General features: G+C 45.0%; 1 protein-coding gene across 1 annotated transcript in view; it reads right to left on the reverse strand.

The window, feature by feature from the left end:
- DIS3L (DIS3 like exosome 3'-5' exoribonuclease) overlaps window positions 1-23,051 on the reverse strand; it is a 67,610-nt gene that overhangs the window by 24,552 nt on the left and 20,007 nt on the right. The window contains exons 3-9 of the mRNA XM_077263270.1: window positions 8,839-8,967; window positions 6,307-6,442; window positions 4,093-4,269; window positions 3,933-4,011; window positions 631-807; window positions 310-479; window positions 25-186 (exon numbers count right to left, since the gene is read on the reverse strand). Coding sequence (XP_077119385.1) covers window positions 25-186; window positions 310-479; window positions 631-807; window positions 3,933-4,011; window positions 4,093-4,269; window positions 6,307-6,442; window positions 8,839-8,967 — 1,030 coding nt within the window. The remainder of the gene's footprint in view (window positions 1-24; window positions 187-309; window positions 480-630; window positions 808-3,932; window positions 4,012-4,092; window positions 4,270-6,306; window positions 6,443-8,838; window positions 8,968-23,051) is intronic.

The following is a 23,051-nucleotide window of genomic DNA, read 5'->3' on the forward strand; positions in this document are numbered from 1 at the left end:
TAGTTAATTGGGAGAAAAACTGACCTGGGCTTCTGAGAAAGGGTTCATACTAATACTGTTTTCCACTAAAATAGTTGCAATTTCTGCTTCCAGGTCACCAATACGTCCTAGAGCTCGCACGAAGTGTCCGTTTGGATAGAGAGAACTAGATTCCCAGGAATCTATCCTCACCACCACCCTAAAATCCTGATCACAAAGAATATACACAGGGAATACAAAATCATTACATGTGGTCACAGTCATGACTGTACTTAAAGCAGAGATCGGCTACAATCTGGTGCTGGAAACATAGATGTCTACTTATTGTACCTGCAAAGCCTCTGCTTGCTGGGTGCTGATCCGGATTTTGGGGATTCTATAGTCCCAAGGAGTTACAAGAACCTTCTGGGCGTTTTTGCCTTGAGTTTGTATTTCTTCCTTAGATGGAAAAGTAGCCACAAAATCCCGCCAATTCCGTTGGAGCACTCCTACAATACGACCTGAGGATACACGAGACAAATGGTAGCAAAGGTTCCTGTCCATCATGTGCTCTGAGCAAAGATTAATTATCCATGCTCCATGTACAAAATACACAGACGCTTAGCGCCGTCTTCCCCTATTATTCTGTAATAACATAACAACCCCACTCACCAGTCATCATAACCTCGCTCTGTGTGTCCACAGCTCTCTCCTCAGCCTCGCGCTCACACAGCGCTCCAATTCTCCCCTTCCAGTCACATTTAGGAAGAATTTCCACAGCCACCATGTCCCCATGGATTGCTCTGTTCCGTGCCTTGTTACCATGGATCAGAACATCACTTTGCAAGTCTAGAATATGAAAAGCCCAATTACACTTTGACGTTGGAGCAAGATAAAATGCAGGCTCAATAAATCTCACATGTGATGTGAAAACCTTGAATGTTGGAAATTAAGGCACAGTGTAGGAACAAGTATAAAAGTAATACCAAAGGAAAAAAAGAAAGGTCGCGGAGCTCACTCAATGTGGATCTTTAAAAATGATTAAGAATTATTCAAGTTCAACTTTGCATTTTATCATTAAAATTCCTCCCTAGTCTGAGGAACAGAGGGATTTTTAATTCTATAGTTTAGTGCTTGCTGCCTTGGTTACCAGCCACTTCTGCAGTATATCAGTGGTAGCTGGTTTCCTAGGCGATAAGTGCAGCACTTACAAGTTCTTTGCTATAGCTATAATGTCATTTACTTGTACTATTACAATTTACTACAGGGTACGTGCTCATTTTGTTTTTTCTTGTTTTTTTCTTTTTTCTGTGAAATGGCCACAGTGTCGTGCTCCTACATAAGGCATGTATACCAACTTATGCTCCGGCTAATTTCTTTGGTTTTGCTGTAGTTTCTTGCACTTTTCACAAACAGGGTTGTGGCTTCCCCTTTTTGAGCTAGGAATTTCATCTATATACAGTGGGGCAAAAAAGTATTTAGTCAGTCAGCAATAGTGCAAGTTCCACCACTTAAAAAGATGAGAGGCGTCTGTAATTTACATCATAGGTAGACCTCAACTATGGGAGACAAACTGAGAAAAAAAAATCCAGAAAATCACATTGTCTGTTTTTTTATCATTTTATTTGCATATTATGGTGGAAAATAAGTATTTGGTCAGAAACAAAATTTCATCTCAATACTTTGTAATATATCCTTTGTTGGCAATGACAGAGGTCAAACGTTTTCTGTAAGTCTTCACAAGGTTGCCACACACTGTTGTTGGTATGTTGGCCCATTCCTCCATGCAGATCTCCTCTAGAGCAGTGATGTTTTTGGCTTTTCGCTTGGCAACACGGACTTTCAACTCCCTCCAAAGGTTTTCTAAAGGGTTGAGATCTGGAGACTGGCTAGGCCACTCCAGGACCTTGAAATGCTTCTTACGAAGCCACTCCTTCGTTGCCCTGGCGGTGTGCTTTGGATCATTGTCATGTTGAAAGACCCAGCCACGTTTCATCTTCAATGCCCTTGCTGATGGAAGGAGGTTTGCACTCAAAATCTCACGATACATGGCCCCATTCATTCTTTCATGTACCCGGATCAGTCGTCCTGGCCCCTTTGCAGAGAAACAGCCCCAAAGCATGATGTTTCCACCACCATGCTTTACAGTAGGTATGGTGTTTGATGGATGCAACTCAGTATTCTTTTTCCTCCAAACACGACAAGTTGTGTTTCTACCAAACAGTTCCAGTTTGGTTTCATCAGACCATAGGACATTCTCCCAAAACTCCTCTGGATCATCCAAATGCTCTCTAGCAAACTTCAGACGGGCCCGGACATGTACTGGCTTAAGCAGTGGGACACGTCTGGCACTGCAGGATCTGAGTCCATGGTGGCGTAGTGTGTTACTTATGGTAGGCCTTGTTACATTGGTCCCAGCTGTCTGCAGTTCATTCACTAGGTCCCCCCGCGTGGTTCTGGGATTTTTGCTCACCGTTCTTGTGATCATTCTGACCCCACGGGGTGGGATTTTACGTGGAGCCCCAGATCGAGGGAGATTATCAGTGGTCTTGAATGTCTTCCATTTTCTAATTATTGCTCCCACTGTTGATTTCTTCACTCCAAGCTGGTTGGCTATTGCAGATTCAGTCTTCCCAGCCTGGTGCAGGGCTACAATTTTGTTTCTGGTGTCCTTTGACAGCTCTTTGGTCTTCACCATAGTGGAGTTTGGAGTCAGACTGTTTGAGGGTGTGCACAGGTGTCTTTTTATACTGATAACAAGTTTAAACAGGTGCCATTACTACAGGTAATGAGTGGAGGAAAGAGGAGACTCTTAAAGAAGAAGTTACAGGTCTGTGAGAGCCAGAAATCTTGATGGTTTGTTTCTGACCAAATACTTATTTTCCACCATAATATGCAAATAAAATGATAAAAAAACAGACAATGTGATTTTCTGGATTTTTTTTTCTCAGTTTGTCTCCCATAGTTGAGGTCTACCTATGATGTAAATTACAGACGCCTCTCATCTTTTTAAGTGGTGGAACTTGCACTATTGCTGACTGACTAAATACTTTTTTGCCCCACTGTAGCTTCCCATGGGCAGGTGTGTGAACAGATGGGCCTGTGTCCTGCTCAGCCGTTATCTATATTGAGGTCAGCAGACAACAGGTGAGGTACTAGAGATAAGGTGTACCCAATCGGAGTGGTCCTGTCACAGTGGGATGGATTTATACTTCTTTGATCAATATTTTCATGTACTATTACTATCCATGTACTTAATACAAGATATTTGCTTGTTTTGTTTTTTGCTTGTGTACTTTTTTTGCTATAGAGCCTGCAAGTGTTTCTCTGAAATGGACTGTCTTGCTTCAGCCAGCCTTAGGTTCCCTATGCTCTTCTGATGGTGCAGAGGCAAAGCTACTGTACCTGTAAGAGCAGCACTGAGAATGCACAGTTCAGAACAGTAGTGAAAGCATACTAACGGCCAAACTGTCCATCATTCAGGAGCGTGTGACACACGGCAGAGCAGAAAGCCTGAATGCTGGGGAGGGGTGCTCTCCTGAAAACATAACTTGAGAGAACCCCTTTAACATGGAAACATCAGTTACGTGAGTGCCGCAACTTTCTTTCTTCGATCTGGCACACTAAAGGCTGAGTTCACACATCCGTCTTAAGTGATGGTGTGCTGCCCGATTTTTTATTGGAGAGCACACGGAACATGTTCTATTGTGAACAGAGTTTCAAGATCTGAGTAGGACATTCTCAATGGGTCTAAGTTTCACTGGTCTCATTTTTGGATTTATCATTTTAACTGATGTCTGAACAGGTAAAATATTAACGCAATGGATTCATGCTGTCCAAGAAAAAAAAAAAAAAAACAGGAGGCACTCGGACATTGCACATGGATGCGAGTATGCAGCCTTAGATGTACTTTTCCCATCTGTTACTGAACAGTTGTTTGCAACACAGTGCGGATCCATTTTATTTTCAGTTACCTGAATCTTTTCCAGCCAAGCCCTGGAGTCGTACAAATGCTTCCATCTGGGAGCGGTGCTTGTTCACACTGAGCACACCCTGCATAGCGAGATTCATGTTAGCTCACTACAAATCATCTGCGCCATACTCTGCCTTCTCTGACCAGCGGCTCTGACTCACCTGCTTATATCTTCCGGACTTGATGCCTGCTTCCAGAACTTCCAGAGGAAGATGTTCCTGATACTCCTTACCATTACTCTCCCGACTGTCAGTCTCACGTTCGAAGAGGGCCTGTCGAACGGAGTCGTAGAGTTCCTTGGCTGCCTTCAGATCTGGCCAGAAGGTTTCCAAATAATACTATAAAAAAATAAAAAATAAGCAAGACATTTGCTTGTAAGCAAGAAACTGAAGGAGTGGCCAAGGTGCTTTACTTTGTTCAAGTTTCTACACTGCACTGTAACTGAAGGGGAAAGCTGAAAGATAAGAACAGACCCCGTGATTCAAAAATCATTAAAGGTACCGTCACACTAAGCAACGTCGCAGCGATATAGCCAGCGATCTGTGACGTTGCAGCGTCCTAGGTAGCGATATCGCTGTATTTGACACGCAGCAGCGATCTGGATCCTGCTGTGAAATTGCTGGTCGCTGCTAGAAGGTCTGAACTTTATTTGGTCGCTAGGTCGCCGTGTATCGCCGTGTTTGACAGCAAAAGCAATGATACCAGCGATATTTTACACTGGTAACCAGGGTAAACATCGGGTTACTAAGCGCAGGGCCGCGCTTAGTAACCCGATGTTTACCCTGGTTACCAGCGTAAAATGTAAAAAAAACAAACAGTACATACTTACATGCGTCCCCCGGCGTCCGCTTCCCACACTGACTGAGCGCAGTAAAGTGAAAGTGAAAGCACATGTCACCGCTGTGCCCTGCTACTGCCGGCGCTCAGTCATTGCAGGAAGCGGACGCCGGGGGACGCATGTAAGTATGTACTGTTTGTTTTTTTTACATTTTACGCTGGTAACCAGGGTAAACATCGGGTTACTAAGCGCGGCCCTGCGCTTAGCAACCCGATGTTTACCCTGGTTACCCGGGGACCTCGGCATCGTTGGTCGCTGGAGAGCGGTCTGTGTGACAGCTCTCCAGCGACCAAACAGCGACGCTGCAGCGATCGGCATCGCTGTCGCTATCGCTGCAGCGTCGCTTAGTGTGACGGTACCTTAAGAGTGCACCCTCCATGGATCAGGATCTACTACTGCTGCTCCCACACCACCCACTGCCATATGAGATTAGAGCTGTATATAGCATTTATAGATATTAATGACTCCTAAATAACTACTATGTACAGCGCTGTTTTTAGTACCAGTGGTGAAATCTAGCGTCATGGTAGGAAAAGCCACCAGGGATTAGATGAAGGGGTTATGGGCAAGTGGCCACTCTCCCAGTAAGAGTAGGGGTGCCCCAGTCACTACTGCCGTGTGCACTTCTGCAAAACAGGCTACCTTACAATTATGGAGATAGGTACACAATGTTGAAGTGGTGAAACTAACAAGTACTGCTGATGTGGGCATAGACTTATAAAAAAATGTACCTATCCTTCTCATTAATGCAGTGCACGCCTCACTTTTTATTATTATTATAATATATTTTTATAGCACCATTTATTCCATGGCGCTTTACATGTGTAAAGGGGGCAAATATAGACAAATACAATAAACATGAGCAAAAACAAGGCACTAACAGGTACAGAAGGAGAGAGGACCCTGCCCACGAGGGCTCACAGTCTACAGGGGATGGGTGAGGATACACTAGGAGAGGGTGCTTTATAATATTTTTGACAAAGTCATCTCTGCAGCCCCCCCCCCCTTTAATACTGTAGATATGAACATATAAAAATACAGAACCAATTTATTGCTCTCTTTTATTATTCCCTCTGGTCCATAATGTAAAAAGAAAAGAAAAACAAAAACTATCCATGCAAACAAAATGTCATGATCGGTAGTTTTACTGATGTGACCTTTGTCCAATGCAGTAGACATCTTAGTAATATGGATGTATTCTGGCACAGTATCTAGAAAGGTCAGAAGATGGGGACTGTGCTCGTGCATATAGACATCTCACACCTCCATACTTTTTATGGGACCCTACTATATCTAGAGGGGGAAATGCCTCCAATTTCATATAGATGTTTTTTCTTCTTAGACATCAATAGATGTCATTCCTACGGATCTATATTATGATGTTCGGATTCACTCCACAGAGTGCAAGGGACATAGTTTAGAAGAACATTAATAAATATCTAGATTACGTGTGTAAGGAATGATGGATACGCGGCATGTGCCTGTGGTGGTGTACATTGCACATTTTTTCTCTTTTGCCTGCGCTGCGCACACTGACCTTAAATGATAACACATAAACCCCCTCGGTTTCATTGCTGTATCTTTGGATGATCTGTTCCCTCTCTGTTACCATGATGACAGGAACCATAGCATGACAGTGCTGATAGTACCACACACAAGAGTTGTAGATACATCTGCAGACGGTACAAAGAAAAATACAAATTTAGCAATAATTTGATATCATAAAAGGGACATTCCAACAATTAGAGAAATATTCTATAGGCAGCAAATTACATAAGGATATGTAGCTGCCTTCTAATCTGTAGGGGTCTGACTACTGCAACTCTCACTGATCAGAAATGGGGCAACTGTATGGCCAGGGTACAAAGCAGGAAAAGATTCATAAGGGCCATGGTGATCATCAGAAAAAAAAACACCTTTGTATTTTAAAGGGAACCTGTCACCCCCAAAATCGATGGTGAGGTAAGCTCACCGGCATCAGGGGCTTATCTACAGGATTCTGTAATGCTGTAGATAAGCCCCCGATATTACCTGAAAGAGGAGAAAAAGATGCTAGATTATACTCACCCAGGGGCGGTCCACTGCGGTCCGGTCAAATGGGTGTCTCAGGTCCACTCCGGCGCCTCCTATCTTCATTCCATGATGTCCTCTTCTGGTCTTCACGCCGTGGCTCCGGCGCAGGCGTACTTTGTCTGCCCTGTTGAGGGCAGAGCAAAGTACTGCAGTGCGCAGGCGCTGGGCCTCTCTGACCTTTCCGGCGCCTGCGCACTGTAGTGCTTTGCTCTGCCCTCAACAGGGCAGATAAAGTACACCTGCGCCAGAGCCGCAGAGTGAAGACCAGAAGAGGATGGCATGGAATGAAGATGGGAGGCGCTGTACCGGACCTGAGACACCCATCGGAGCGGGACCTCCCCTGGGTGAGTATAATCTAACCTCTTTTTCTTATCTTTCAGGTAACATCGGCGGCTTATCTACAGCATTCCAGAATGCTGTAGATAAGCCCCTGATGCCGGTGAGCTTACCTCACCATCGATTTTGGGGGTGACAGGTTCCCTTTAATAATTTGGAGGTAGCACACCTGTTGGACAAACAATCATCAATGAATGGTATATACTAGAAATATTCTGTTGCCATCGCTTAGTACCACTGAAAATCCATGTAAAAGGGAATCTGTCATCAGGTTTACCCTTGTGTAAACTGGCACCACCACACTATTAACTTTTTTCAAATTTCATGTGATTTTTAAAAGTTTTGATGAGTTAATTTTACTAAAAAGGAGATGTATATCTTGGTTAGAGGGCTTCCTTTGTGCCACACAGTGATGGGCTGTGCACAGTTTACTACAAGTGACTGCATGGCTTCCAAGGGTGAAACGTTAAAAGCACTTGTTACAACTGCAAAAGCTGAGTGGCCGTCAGATGGAATTGGCGGATATCTGAGGACATTCCCTGTTGTCACAGACGCTGGAGTACAAACTTTAAAACAAGTTTATGTCCCTAGAAAAGCCAAAATTACAGTAACTGTTTACAGTTACGGTATTCTGCAGATTATAAGATGCACCGGACCATAAGACACACCCTTAATTTTGGTGAGGAAAATAGGAAAAAAAATGTTATTAAGAAAATGCTGGTGCATCTAAAGGTACCTTCACACTAAACGATATCGCTAGCGATCCGTGACGTTGCAGCGTCCTGGCTAGCGATATCGTTTAGTTTGACACGCAGCAGCGATCAGGATCCTGCTGTGATATCGCTGGTCGTTGAATAAAGTTCAGAACTTTATTTGGTCGTCAGATTGGCGTTTATCGTCAGGTTTGACACCAAAAGCAACGATACCAGTAATGTTTTACGCTGGTAACCAGGGTAAATATCGGGTTACTAAGCGCAGGGCCGCGCTTAGTAACCCGATGTTTACCCTGGTTACCAGCGTAAAAGTAAAAAAAACAAACAGTACATACTCACCTGCGCGTCCCCTGCCGTCCGCTTCCTGCTCTGACTGAGCGCCGGGCCCTAAAGTGAAAGTAAAAGCACAGCGGTGACGTCACCGCTCTGCTGTTAGGGCCGGAGCTCAGTCAGTGTCAGGAAGCGGACGCCGGGGGACGCGCAGGTGAGTATGTACTGTTTGTTTTTTTTACTTTTAGGATGGTAACCAGGGTAAACATCGGGTTACTAAGCGCGGCCCTGCGCTTAGCAACCCGATGTTTACCCTGGTTACCCGGGGACCTCGGCATCGTTGGTCGCTGGAGAGCGGTCTGTGTGACAGCTCTCCAGCGATCAAACAGCGACGCTGCAGCGATCGGCATCGTTGTCGCTATCGCTGCAGCGTCGCTTAATGTGAAGGTACCTTAATAGTCCGCTTTTATGGTAGCTTATCTTATCAGGGGAGGCAGGGTTGTTGCTGCAGGAAGCTGGTGGCTGGGGCATGAGTGGGGTGATGCTGTGGGCTTCAGACTTGGAGGCGGGTGTGTTAAGCGGTGCAAAGCTGTGGCGGGCTTAATATGTTGTGTGGTTTTCCTTTAAGAAACAGGTGACTTAATAGGATAAGTCAAGCTCACATTGAAGCACAGTACCTTGTCTGCCAGTCTTCCACAGACTCTCCAATCTCGCGAGGAAGATAGGCGTAATGCTGGAACTCGTTTGGGAAAAAGACACAGTCATGTCGGGCATCTGAGAGTAAGGCGCGCAGCTTTTTATACTGCCTGGAGATACAAAATGTTGCATTTACTAATCTGATACAGGATGAAGACACGAAAATCCACATGTTGCCTGTAAATTACAGATTTGCATTACAATTTGTCATGATGCACCTGTTCTTCTAATCTAACGCTTTAAGCATCCAACACTGCATGTAATCTCTAAGAAAGCTGAAAACATGGTGGTCAGCGAGGTATCACCTTCTGATATTATAGTCTCCGTAAAAAGCATTTTACTTGGTTTGAAATCAATTAAAAAATGTGCTAGAAATATTACAAAATCGGTAAAAGGTAGCCGGGCTCAATAACCGTTAAGCAGTTAAGCTCCTCGGAGCACGTCTCTCACACTGGATGCCGTCCATTAAGTGTCATAAAATGGGAAAGCTGTGAGGTTCACCGATAGCCATATCTGAACGGAAATCATTACACAAATCAAATTTGCTACGGGGATAAAGTGCATATTCATCATTTCTATGGCCACTTTGGATAAAATCCTGTCGGAGGAATATATAATGGATGTTAATTGTGTATGAACGTTACTGGCCCGGCATGGGAAATGTTTAAGTGGGTGCAATACTGGAGAAACTCACTTGGCTTTCAATAGAAGGGTGAACCTGACAGCGACATAGCAAACAAAGCACTGCACATCCGAAAAATACAAGCAAGGACAAAAAAAAGGTGTCCAAGTGAGGAGCAAGAAAAGAAAATGACAAAATCAAAGTAAAATAGTTCTTAAGGTTGAAGGAAGACTTTACATCCATCTAGTTCAACCCATATCCTAACCAAAATCTCCTTTATGCTTCCACTGAGGAGAACATAACATAACCTAAGGCCATGTTAACATATGGCACACATAATTATACAGCATTACAGCATTCAGATTCCACCTTCAAGCACTAGATGTAGATGTAGACATACGCGTAAAATTACGGTAATCTAAAATCAAACATCTGACCTTTAAATAAGCAGATTGGTTGCAAATAAAGGCCATACATATAGGATCAAAACTGAATGACTGTACAGACTATTTTATTTATTTTACTCACTTATATAGCGCCATTAATTACACCTCGCTTTACAGACATTATCACTGCTGTCCCCATTGGGGCTCACAATCTACATTCCCCATCAGTATAATTCACCAAAAACCTAAGAGTACATTAAACCCTAAGGTGAAAGGGTAGCTGAAAAATAACAATAAATATAAACATGAAAAAAATGTTTTTATTGAATTAATTGCATGATAAAAAAAAACCTGATTAAAATATTTAAGATGCAAGAATGAGAGGAGCGATACGGGACTCAAAAAACTGATTGTTGCTACAAAGTAAAAAATTGCAACCAACAGGTATATACTATAAGTTCAATGTACAAAAGCTACAATACTATGAGACACAAAGAAGTAAAGTGCTTAGTGCAAAAATACGTGCTTCAAAGTAACCTAAACCGAATAAATTCAATCCATAGGGACGGGGCAGAGGGACGGGTCCCATTTACAGTGTGTGCAAGCTACTTGGATCCAGGTAAAAACTTTGTGCCCCTCTCACATAGTTGGACCCCATTTATATGCAATGTTTCACTTGCACTGGGAATCTCTTGTCTGACTTCTAGCTCTGTTCAAATTCCATACATTCCATGCACAAACAATTGAAATGAGACCCGGCTCACAGGTGGGGCACCATACTGCAGTGGCTGGGATGCACATTGGTTGTTGTATTAAGCCATTGTGGCAAATGATACATGGCCTTAATGCGTTTTAGCCTCAGCACAGGTGTTACACTATATGGCAGTGGTTGGGATGCATATTGGTTGTTCTAATTATGCCACTGTGGCAATTAATACATGGTACTAATGCGTCTTAGCCTTTGCTATATATTTCCTTAGCATCTTAAGTTTCAACCTACTGATTGAATTTATTAGGTTTAGGTTACTTTGAAGCACGTATTTTTGCACTAAGGCTTGGGTCAGATGAGTATGAAAAATTATTCATTTTTCATCCAGAAGCAGCAAACTATTTTTCACCTGTATAGTCTTCCATATTCCATTTGCTTGCTCATTCTTTCCATACAGTGTTATACATCAATAAAAAGGAAAAATACAAGGCTAAATACAATTTCTTAAGTCAGTGTCTCCAATAGATCAGTTAAAAATAGATGCAATTCGCAATCTTGTCCATATGGAAACCATTTTTTTATGCACCCAATTAGTTTAATGGCGTCAGTCAGATACAAAAATCAGATCAGAGTAGTGCATGCAGCATTTTTATTTTTTAACACTAGGTCCATGTGCAAAAATATTACTATGCACTAAGCTATGTTATTATGCACTATAACTCATTCACTTGCATTTGTCCAGTTGCAGTACTATCGGCATATGGACCAAACATCCACATGAGTGAATGAGCAAAAACGCATGGAATTTGAAGACAGTGATTACTGGTCATAGCGATTAGGTTTTTAGGGTCTTCTACATGTCAGTACGAGGATATTAGTGACATTACATACCATACAAATCAAAACCATAACCTGATTGTCACAGGATCCTACTCCGGTATCACACAATCAACAGAGCGAGAGATGAGTGAAAAGATCCAAGAATCTTTATTTAGGCAAAAACACGAAGGGTCCATATATACGATCCACCACACAAATGATAAAAAAAATAGTCCAGAACACAAATGCAGTTCAGTAACAGGATAAAAGTCCAACAATCCAGCACAGAGGATAAAATATGGTCCATACGCTTCCCCTTCTCTCTGACCTGCTGTGTTCACTTCATAGTTCCAAACAAGACTGATCTGTGTCTCACCTTCCTGATATTTTAAGGGTACTTTCACACAGTGGCACTTTGATCGCTACGACGGTACGATCCGTGACGTTCCAGCGATATCCATACGATATCGCAGTGTCTGACATGCTACTGCGATCATGGACCCCGCTGAGAATCGTACGTCGTAGCAGATCGTTTGAAACTTTATTTCGTCGCTGGATCTCCCGCTGTCATCGCTGGATCGTTGTGTGTGACAGCGATCCAGCGATGCGTTCGCTTGTAACCAGGGTAAACATCGGGTTACTAAGCGCAGGGCCGCGCTTAGTAACCCGATGTTTACCGTGGTTACCAGCGTAAAAGTAAAAAAAAACAAAACCGTACATACTCACATTCCGGTGTCCTTCAGGTCCCTTGCAGTCTGCTTCCCGCACTGACTGACTGCCGGCCGGAAAGTAAGAGCAGATCACAGCGGTGACGTCACCGCTGTGATCTGCTTTCACTTTACGGCGGCACTCAGTCAGTGCGGGAAGCAGACGGCAAGGGACCTGAAGGACATCGGAATGTGACTATGTACGTTTTTTTTTTTTTTTACTTTTACGCTGGTAACCACGGTAAACATCGGGTTACTAAGCGCGGCCCTGCGCTTAGTAACCCGATGTTTACCCTGGTTACCCGGGGCCTCGGCATCGTTGGTCGCTGGAGAGCGGTCTGTGTGACAGCTCTCCAGCGACCACACAACGACTTTCCAACGATCACGGCCAGGTCGTATCGCTGGTCGTGATCGTTGGAAAGTTGCAGAGTGTGACAGTGCCCTAAGGGTACTGTCACACAGTGCAATTTTGATCGCTACGACGGCACGATTCGTGACGTTCTAGCGATATCGTTACGATCTCGCAGTGTGACACGCTACTGCGATCAGGGACCCTGCTGAGAATCGTACGTCGTAGCAGATCGTTTGAAACTTTCTTTCGTCGCTGGATCTCCCGCTGTCATCGCTGGATCGTTGTGTGTGACAGCGATCCAGCGATGCGTTCGCTGGTAACCAGGGTAAACATCGGGTTACTAAGCGCAGGGCCGCGCTTAGTAACCCGATGTTTACCGTGGTTACCAGCGTAAAAGTTAAAAAAAACAAACTGTACATACTCACCATCTGATGTCCGTCAGGTCCCTTGCCGTCCGCTTCCCGCTCTGACTGTCTGCCGGCCGGAAAGTGAGAGCAGATCACAGCGGTGACGTCACTGCTGTGCTGCGCTCTCACTGTACGGCGGCACTCAGTCACAGCAGAAAGCAGATGGCAAGGGACCTGACGGACATCAGATGGTGAGTATGTACGGTTTGTTTTTTTTTACTTTTACGCTGGTAACCACGGTAAACATCGGGTTACCCGGGGACTTCGGCATCGCTCCAGCGCCGTGATTGCAAAGTGTGACCGCAGTCTACGACGCTGGAGCGATAATCATACAACGCTGCAATGTCACGAATCGTGCCGTCGTAGCGATCAAAATTGCACTGTGTGACAGTACCCTTAAGGTACCTTCACACGAAACGACTTTGTAACGATATCGCTAGCGATCCGTGACGTTGCAGCGTCCTCGCTAGCGATATCGTTTAGTTTGACACGCAGCAGCGATCAGGATCCTGCTGTGATGTCGCTGGTCGCTGAATAAAGTCCAGAACTTTATTTGGTCGTCCGATCGCCGTGTATCGTTGTGTTTGAAAGCAAAAGCAACGATACCAGCGATGTTTTACACTGGTAACCAGGGTAAACATCGGGTTACCAAGCGCAGGGCCGCGCTTAGTAACCCGATGTTTACCCTGGTTACCAGCGTAAAAGTAAAAAAAACAAACAGTACATACTCACCTGCGCGTCCCCCAGCGTCTGCTTCCTGACACTTACTGAGTGCCGGCCCTAAAGTGAAAGTGAAAGCACAGCGGTGACGTCACCGCTGTGCTGTTAGGGCCGGAGCTCAGTCAGTGTCAGGAAGCAGATGCTGGGGGACGCGCAGGTGAGTATGTACTGTTTGTTTTTTTTACTTTTACGCTGGTAACCAGGGTAAACATCGGGTTACTAAGCGCGGCCCTGCGCTTAGCAACCTGATGTTTACACTTGTTACCCGGGGACCTCGGCATCGTTGGTTGCTGGAGAGCGGTCTGTGTGACAGCTCCCCAGCGATCAAACAGCGACGCTGCAGCGATCGGCATCGTTGTTGCTATCGCTGCAGCGTCGCTTCGTGTGAAGGTACCTTTAGTCTCCCTCCTCATTCATAGGTCAGGAGGGGGAAGGTCGCAGGGGCTCATTGTCTCAACAAGCTAGGTCAACATGTCATTAGCATATTAGCAAACAACATTATTCACTGACCCTGTGGAGAGATAACGGCACAGGAATGTGGGGAGAATATCAGATGGCAAATAACAACTCAACACCATGAAAACAAGCAAAACAGAAATATACACAAAATGATACCCACATAGCATACCACACCATCACACTGATCCTTGAGTATTGCTTCTTCCAAAAAGAAACATAATTTTTCTTAAAAACGCAAAAACTGATCCACCCACATTTGCATTCCATTAGTTCCTGGAATAAATGGCTTGGGGTTTTCAGGTAAACGTTTCTTAGTTGATTGACTTTTAAGTACTTGCCATTAATCAACATGAAAAGCAATTGATTTTTCAAAAGAAAATTCTGCTTGTCCCTCAGACCACACTAACAAATGAATACGCCCCGAGGAAGGATGTAGCATCCATTTCACACATTTAAATGGTCAACTTAATTTCTGTCATTTTAATATCTCCAGTCTCTTATCTACACTTAAGCCATGTTAAATGCCCCCATCGCTTATCTCCTTCCATCCTTTGAGGAAGCTCCTATTTAATTCTACACTCACATTTGATTCCCAGTATTGATTTCTTCTGTTCTTATTGACTGGAGGGATAAGCAGATAGATTGCGCTTTTTATATGCATTTAAAAGGCGCACTAAACAAGTCACAAAAAAAAAAGAAAAATATCCTCACTTAAAATAGACTCAAAGAGAAGGCGTTTATCTCATATTTCAACTAAAACTGAAAAAAATCTACCTTGTGTCTCCCTGGAGCTCAGCCAAGAACCTTTGAATGCTCCCCACTGTTCTGTGTCCGGCTGCAGCAGGAGCCTCCCCCCCTCTTCCTTTTCTGAGGTGTGAGAAAAAAAATCAAGAGGAGTCTGCTACTCCCAAAATGCATATTATACTGTACAGCGTTATAAGGGATTTAGACCCCTATAAAAATCACACTACAGGATGGGCCATTTATAAGGATACACCTAAATAAAATGGGAATGGTTGGTGATATCAACTTCCTGTTTGTGGCACATTAGTATATGGGGGGGGGAAACTTTTCAAGATGGGTGGTGACCATGGCGGCCATTTTGAAGTCAGCCATTTTGGATCCAACTTTATTTTTTTCAATAGGAAGAGGGTCATGTGACACAAACTTATTGAGAATTTCACAAGAAAAACAATGGTGTGCTTGGTTTTAACGGAACTTTATTCTTTCATGAGTTATTTACAAGTTTATGACCACTTATAAAATGTGTTCAAAGTGCTGCCCATTGGGTTGGATTGTCAATGCAACCCTCTTCTCCCACTCTTGACACACTGCTAGCAACATCACAGACGAAATGCTAGCACAGGCTTCCAGCATCAGTTGTTTCAGATACTGCACATCTCGTATCTTCACAGCATAGACAATTGCCTTCAGATGACCCCAAAGATAAAAGTCTAAGGGGGTCAGATCGGGAGACCTTGGTGGCCATTCAACTGGCCCACGATGACCAATCCACTTTCCAGGGAACTGTTCATGTAGGAATGCTCGGACCTGACACCCAAGATGGTGCACCACCACATTATGGGTGCCGTGTGTGTGCACGAGTATTGATACTGGCTGTGCTGGCCACGCGCACGCACCTACACAGTGTATTGCAGATGGGCACACAAGGGCCAGGAGCGATCTCTTTTCTGTCTCCTCTCTGCGCTCGTACACCCAAGACTCTCTGTGAAAAACTTCAGAGAGGAGGAGAGGCAAAGAACATGCAGCTCCTGACTTTATTGCGTATATGAAACTATTATATACATATATATATTTACACATTACAGACCAAAAGTTTGGACACACCTTCCCATTTAAAGATTTTTCTGTATTTTCATGACTATGAAAATTGTAAATTCACACTGAAGGCATCAAAACTATGAATTAACACATGTGGAATTATATACTTAAAGGGCCACTGTCACCACCCTCCAGCCGTTATAAACTAAAAGAGCCACCTTGTGCAGCAGTAATGCTGCATTCTAACAAGGTGGCTCTTTTAGTTTTAGGTTCAAGTATACCCCAAAAAAAGCGATTTGATACTTAGCCATAATTGGTGTCTCTAGCCACATAGGCTGGTCCTCCCTCCCCAGCTTGGCCAGCTCCTCTGCCGTCACTCACATCTTCTTGGTCTTTCTGCGCCGCCCCCTCAGCGCTGTTTACGTTTTCAAACCAGCGCCTGCGCTGTGTAGTATTGTTCTGCGCAGGCGCAGTAAAGCTCTGGCCGTCTGCCGTCCAAGCCAGGCTTTCACACTGCGCCTGCGTGGGCAGTGCGGCCCCCACCTTTGGAATCCCAGCCCCGCACTGTGCATAATGCATAACACAGTGCGGGGCTGGGACGGCAGACAGCCAGAGCTTACTGCGCCTGCGCAGAACAGTACTACACAGCGCAGGCGCCGGTTTGAAAACGTAAACAGCGCTGAGGGGGGCGGCGCAGAAAGACCAAGAAGATGTGAGTGATGGCAGAGGAGCGTTTCGAGCTGGGGAGGGAGGACCAGCCTACGTGGCTAGAGACACCAATTATGGCTAAGTATCAAATCGCTTTTTTGGGGGTATACTTGAACCTAAAACTAAAAGAGCCACCTTGTTAGAATGCAGCATTACTGCTGCACAAGGTGGCTCTTTTAGTTTATAACGGCTGGAGGGGGGTGACAGTGGCCCTTTAACAAAAAAGTGTGAAACAACTGAAAATATGTCTTATATTCTAGGTTATTCAAAGTAGCCACCTTTTGCTATGATGACTGCTTTGCACACTCTTGGCATTCTCTTGATGAGCTTCAAGAGGTAGTCACCAGAAATGGTCTTCCAACAATCTTGAAGGCGTTCCCAGAGATGCTTAGCACTTGTTGGCCCTTTTGCCTTCACTCTGCGGTCCAGCTCACCCCAAACCATCTCGATTGGGTTCAGGTCTGGTGACTGTGGAGGCCAGGTCATCTGGCGTAGCACCCCATCACTCTCCTTCTTGGTCAAATAGCCCTTACACGGCCTGGAGGTGTGTATGGGGTCATTGTCCTGTTGAAAAATAAATGATGGTCCAACTAAACGCAAACTGGATGGAATAGTGGAGCGCCCCCACACCGCCGCAGGGCCGAGGGTTACCCGGAGCCGGGCCTCTGGGTCTTGGCTCTGGAGTTGTCACGGTGGCTAGACCCGGTCCGTGGCCCTGTCTGTCAGTGGGGGACGTCCGGTGCAATGAGTGGTGTTGTAACGGTGCAGTTGTGGGGTGCAGGTCGCGGTAAATAACGAGGACACCAGGTTGCAGTCTCTTTACCTCTTTACTGGAGATCTCTGAGTCCTCAGTCCAGAATACGGTTCACCAGGCTGCGCAAGTCCGGCCGGTCCAATGGCACCTCCAGAGTTCACTTCACAGGTGGAAATCGGTGCCTTCCTTCTTAGCGCTATGTGTTGTAGTCCTCCCCTGCTGTGCTTACGGAAAGTACCCCACAACCGTTGTGTCTGTTTCTTAAGTTCCCTCACAACTCGATTAAATGATGTTCTTCTAATCTTCCGTCCCTTCCTGATGTTACAGTTAGAACGGCACCCGTTTGTCGGATAGGCCTGGAGTTCTTCCGGGACCCTAGAGACGCCCCTCTCCCGCAATTGCCTCCCAAGACTTCATAGGTGATATGTGTTAGACAGCCCGCCTTAAACTGACTGTCCTGCCGCTGTTTAGAGTATTGCTTGGAGCTGAATGGTATAATACTCCCTCGGCGTTCCGGCCACCGGTAGTGCGCCTCAGTAGGGTGTTGCTCCGGTCTTACAGCACGACCCCTACTGGAATTCTCCTATTGCTTGATCTCGTTTCTCACTCAGCACAATCTGTCTCGCTTCTAGTCCTTTCTTGGGTCCCGCCGCTTCCCGGAGCTGGCGCGGACCCGTTACGTTCTTTTCAATGCCAAGCCTCTGTCAGGATCCCACCCCTGACAGAGACCCTACTGTCTCTTCCTCCACAACACCCTCTGCCACTAGGTGTTGCTTCGTCCAATCCAGTCAGCTTTCTGATCTAACTTCCTGCCTGACCCCCAGTTTACCCACTATGGTGGGGAGTGGCCTAATGAATAGAACCCTTAGCTCCCCCCGGAGGCCCGGCTGTGAAATGTATTGGTGTCTGTGATACCTGGTCAGATGAACTCCTTCAGTGCCATCGGACGCACCATGGCTCCCCATAGTGGCGGAGCCACAGTACTGCAACGACCAGGACTCTGGGGCGCTGCACTAGCATGCTGCTGCAAGATGCTGTGGTAGCCATGCTGGTTCAGTATGCCTTCAATTTTGAATAAATCCCCAACAGTGTCACCAGCAAAGCACCATCACACCTCCTCCTCCTCCATGCTTCACGGTTGGAACCAGGCATGTAGAGTGCATCCGTTCACCTTTTCTGCGTCGCACAAAGACACTGTGGTTGGAACCAAAGATCTCAAATTTGGACTCATCAGACCAAAGCACAGATTTCCACTGGTCTAATGTCCATTCCTTGTGTTCTTTAGCCCAAACAAGTCTCTTCTGCTTGTTGCCTGTCCTTAGCAGTGGTTTCCTAGCAGCTATTTTACCATGAAGGCCTGCTGCACAAAGTCTCCTCTTAACAGTTGTTGTAGAGATGTGTCTGCTGCTAGAACTGTGGCATTGACCTGGTCTCTAATCTGAGCTGCTGTTAACCTGCGATTTCTGAGGCTGGTGACTCGGATAAACTTATCCTCAGAAGTGGAGATGGCTCTTGGTCTTCCTTTCCTGGGGCGGTCCTCATGTGAGCCAGTTTCTTTGTAGTGGTTGATGTTTTTTGCCACTGCACTTGGGGACACTTTCAAAGTTTTCCCAATTTTTTCGGACTTCTTAAAGTACGGTAATGATGGCCACTCGCTTTTCTTTACTTAGCTGGTTTTTTCCTGCCATAATACAAATTGTAACAGTCTATTCAGTAGGACTATCAGCTGTGTATGCACCAGACTTCTGCACAACACAACTGATGGTCCCAACCCCATTTATAAGGCAAGAAATCCCACTTATTAAACCTGACAGGGCACAACTGTGAAGTGAAAACCATTCCCGGTCACTACCTCTTGAAGCTCATCAAGAGAATGCAAAGAGTGCGCAAAGCAGTCATCAAAGCAAAAGGTGGCTACTTGGAAGAACCTAGAATATAAGACATGATTTCAGTTGTTTCACACTTTTTTGTTAAATATATAATTCCACATGTGCTAATTCATAGTTTTGATGCCTTCACTGTGAATTTACAATTTTCAGTAATGAAAATACAGAAAAATCTTTAAATGAGAAAGTGTGTCCAATGTATAGATAGATATAGATTATATATATTATTATTATTATTGTTTATTTATATAGCACCATTAATTCCATGGTGCTGTACATGAGAAGGGGTTACATCAAAATACAAATATCACTTACAGTAAACAAAACTAACAATGACAGACTGGTACAGCGGGAAGAGGACCCTGCCCTTGCGGGCTTACAATCTACAGGATTGTGGGGAAGGAGACAGTAGGTCAAGGGTTGCAGTAGCTCCAGTGGTGTTGAGGTGGCCGTGTAGTCTTTACAGGCTGTAAGCTTCTTTGAAGAGATGGGTTTTCAGGTTTCTTTTGAAGGATCCAAAAGTAGTGGATAACCGGATGTGTTGGGGCACTGAATTCCAGAGGATGGGTGATATTCGGGAGAAGTCTTGGATGCGATTGGGTGAGGAGCGAATAAGCGTGGAGGAAAGGAGGAGGTCTTGGGAGGACCGGAGATTACGTGAGGGAAGATATTGAGAGATTAGTGTGGAAATATACGGAGGAGAAAGATTATGGATGGCTTTGTAGGTCAGTGTTAGTAATTTAAACTGGATACGCTGAGAAATTGGGAGCCAGTGAAGGGATTTGCAAAGAGGGGAAGCAGGAGTGTAGCGAGGAGAGAGATTAATTAGACGGGCAGCAGAGTTAAGGATGGACTGGAGGGGTGCGAGAGTGTTAGAAGGTAGGCCACAGAGGAGTATGTTGCAGTAGTCGAGGCGGGAGATGATTAGGGCATGCACGAGCATTTTGGTGGAGTGTGGGTTGAGGAAAGGACGGATTCTGGAAATATTTTTGAGCTGGAGGCGACAGGAGGTGGCGAGAGCTTGGATGTGTGGTTTGAAGGACAGGGCAGAGTCAAGGGTTACTCCGAGGCAGCGGATTTTGGGGACAGGGGAAAGTGTGATTTCATTTATTTTGATAGATAGATCAGGTAGGCAAGATATGCGAGAGTGAGGAAAGATAATTAGTTCAGATTTGTCCACATTGAGCTTGAGGAAGCGAGAGGAGAAGAAGGAGGATATGGCTGATAGACACTTTGGGATTCTGGAGAGCAGGGAGGTGACATCTGGACCAGAGAGGTAGATCTGAGTGTCATCGGCATATAAATGGTACTGGAAGCCATAGGACTTTATGAGTTGTCCCAGGCCGAGTGTATAGATTGAGAAGAGTAAGGGTCCTAGGACAGAGCCTTGAGGGACACCAACAGAGAGGGGGTGAGATGAAGAGGTAGTATGGGAGTAGGAAACGCTAAATGTGCGGTTGGCAAGGTATGAGGAGATCCAAGATAGGGCGAGGTCTTTGACCCCAAAGGAAGAGAGGATCTGTAGTAGGAGGCAGTGGTCAACTGTGTCAAAGGCAGAGGACAGGTCTATATATATATATATTCAATTACGTCTGCCGCGTACAGTAAAATCACAGCATGTATATGTATATATACACAGCTCTAGAAAAAAATTAAGAGACCACTGCAAAATGTTCAGTTCATCTGATTTTTCTATTTATAGGTACATTTTTGAGTAAAATATAAATTGTTTTTTTAGTATATAAACTTTTGACAACGTCTCCAAATTTTCAAGCAATAAATTTTGTAATTTTTTTTTCTGACAAAGAAAAATGGTCTGAAAAAACAAAACAAAAAAACACTGCTTTCAGTTGTCAAATAATGAAAAGAAAACAAGTTCATAATCATCATCGAAACCTTCAAAAAGAACCTGAAGACCCACCTCTTCCGGGAAGCCTACAACCTGCAGTAACCACCGATCGACCAAACCGCTGCATGACCAGCTCCATCCTCACCTACTGTATCCTCACCCATCCTTTGTAGATTGTGAGCCCTCGCGGGCAGGGTCCTCTCTCCTCCTGTACCAGTTGTGACTTGTATTGTTCAAGATTATTATATGTGTTTTTATTATGTATACCCCTCCTCACATGTAAAGCGCCATGGAATAAATGGCGCTATAATAATAAATAATAATAATAATTTAGAAGCAACAATACTAAGGCTATGTGCACACGTCAGGATTTCTTGCAGAAATTTCCTGACAAAAACCGGACATTTCTGCCAGAAATCTGCATGCGTTTTTTTCGTGTTTTTTACGCGGTTTTTCCCAATGCATTAAAGGGAACCTGTCACCCCCAAAATCCAAGATGAGCTAAGCCCACTAGCATCAGGGGCTTATCTACAGCATTCTGTAATGCTGTAGATAAGCCCCCGATGTATCCTAAAAGATGAGAAAAAGAGGTTACATTATACTCACCTGGGCGGGCGGTCCGATCCGGTGGGCGTCGCGGTCCGGTCCGGAGCCTCCCATCTTCTTACGATGACGTCCTCTTGTATTCACGCTGCGGCTCCGGCGCAGGCGTACTTTGTCAGAGGCCCGGCGCCTGAGCACTGCACTACTTTGCTCTGCCCCCAACAGGGCAGACAAAGTACGCCTGCGCCGGAGCCGCAGCGTGAAGACCAGAAGAGGACGTCATCTGATGAAGATAGGAGGCGCCGGACCGGACCGAGTGCCCATCGGACTGGACCAGAAGCGGGACCACCCCTGGGTGAGTATAATCTAACCTCTTTTTCTCATCTTTTAGGATACATCGGGGGCTTATCTACAGCATTACAGAATGCTGTAGATAAGCCCCTGATGACAGTGGAGTTACCTCACCCTCGATTTTGGGGGTGACAGGTTCCCTTTAAATAGCGGGAAAAACGCGAAAAATCCGCAAAATTAATGAACATGCTGCTTTTTTTACCGCGATGCATTTCTTTCGCGGAAAAAAACGCATCATGTGCACAAAAATTGTGGAATGCATTTTAAATGATAGGATGCATATGTATGCGTTTTTTATGCGTTTTTATAGCGAAAAAACGCAAAAAAAACCTGAACATGTGCACATACCCTTAATGTTTTAACTCGGGAAGAGTTCAGAAATCAATATTTTGTGGAATAACCATGATTTTTAATCACAGCTTTCATGCGTCTTGGCATGCTTTCCACCAGTCTTTCACACTGCTCCTGGCACAAATATTTAAGCAGTTGTTCTTTGTTTGATGGCTTGTGACTATCCATCTTCCTCGATTACATTCCAGAGGTTTTCAGTGGGGTTCAGGTCTGGAGATTGGTCTGCCCATGACAGGGTTCTGGTGTGGTGGTCTCTTAATTTTTGCCAGAGCTGTATATGTATGTATGTATGTATGTATGTATGTATGTATGTATGTATGTATGTATGTATGTATGTATGTATGTATGTATATATATATATATATATATATATATATATATATGTCTGTCAGGTCATGCTGTGATTTTACTGTACGCGGCAGATGTAACTGACATATACATATATATACACACCGTATATACTCGAGTATAAGCCGAGATTTTCAGCCCCCAAAAATGGGCCCCTCTCGGCTTATACTCGAGTCATGGTCGGCGGGTGAGGGGGAGCGACGACTCTCAAATACTCACCTGCTCCCGGCGCTCCTGACGCGGTCCCTGCATGTCCCACGGTCTTCGGGAGCGGCCGCATATTCATTACTGTAATGAGCAGTACCATGTGACCGCTCACTACAGGAAGAAGCTGCCGCACCCGGAGACTGAGGGACATGCAGGGACCGCGTCAGGAACGCCGGGAGCAGGCGAGTATTTCATATTCACCTTTCCGCATTCCACCGACGCTCCGTCTTCCGC

The sequence above is a fragment of the Ranitomeya variabilis genome, chromosome 5, assembly GCF_051348905.1.
Source record: "Ranitomeya variabilis isolate aRanVar5 chromosome 5, aRanVar5.hap1, whole genome shotgun sequence".
Lineage (NCBI taxonomy): Eukaryota > Metazoa > Chordata > Amphibia > Anura > Dendrobatidae > Ranitomeya > Ranitomeya variabilis.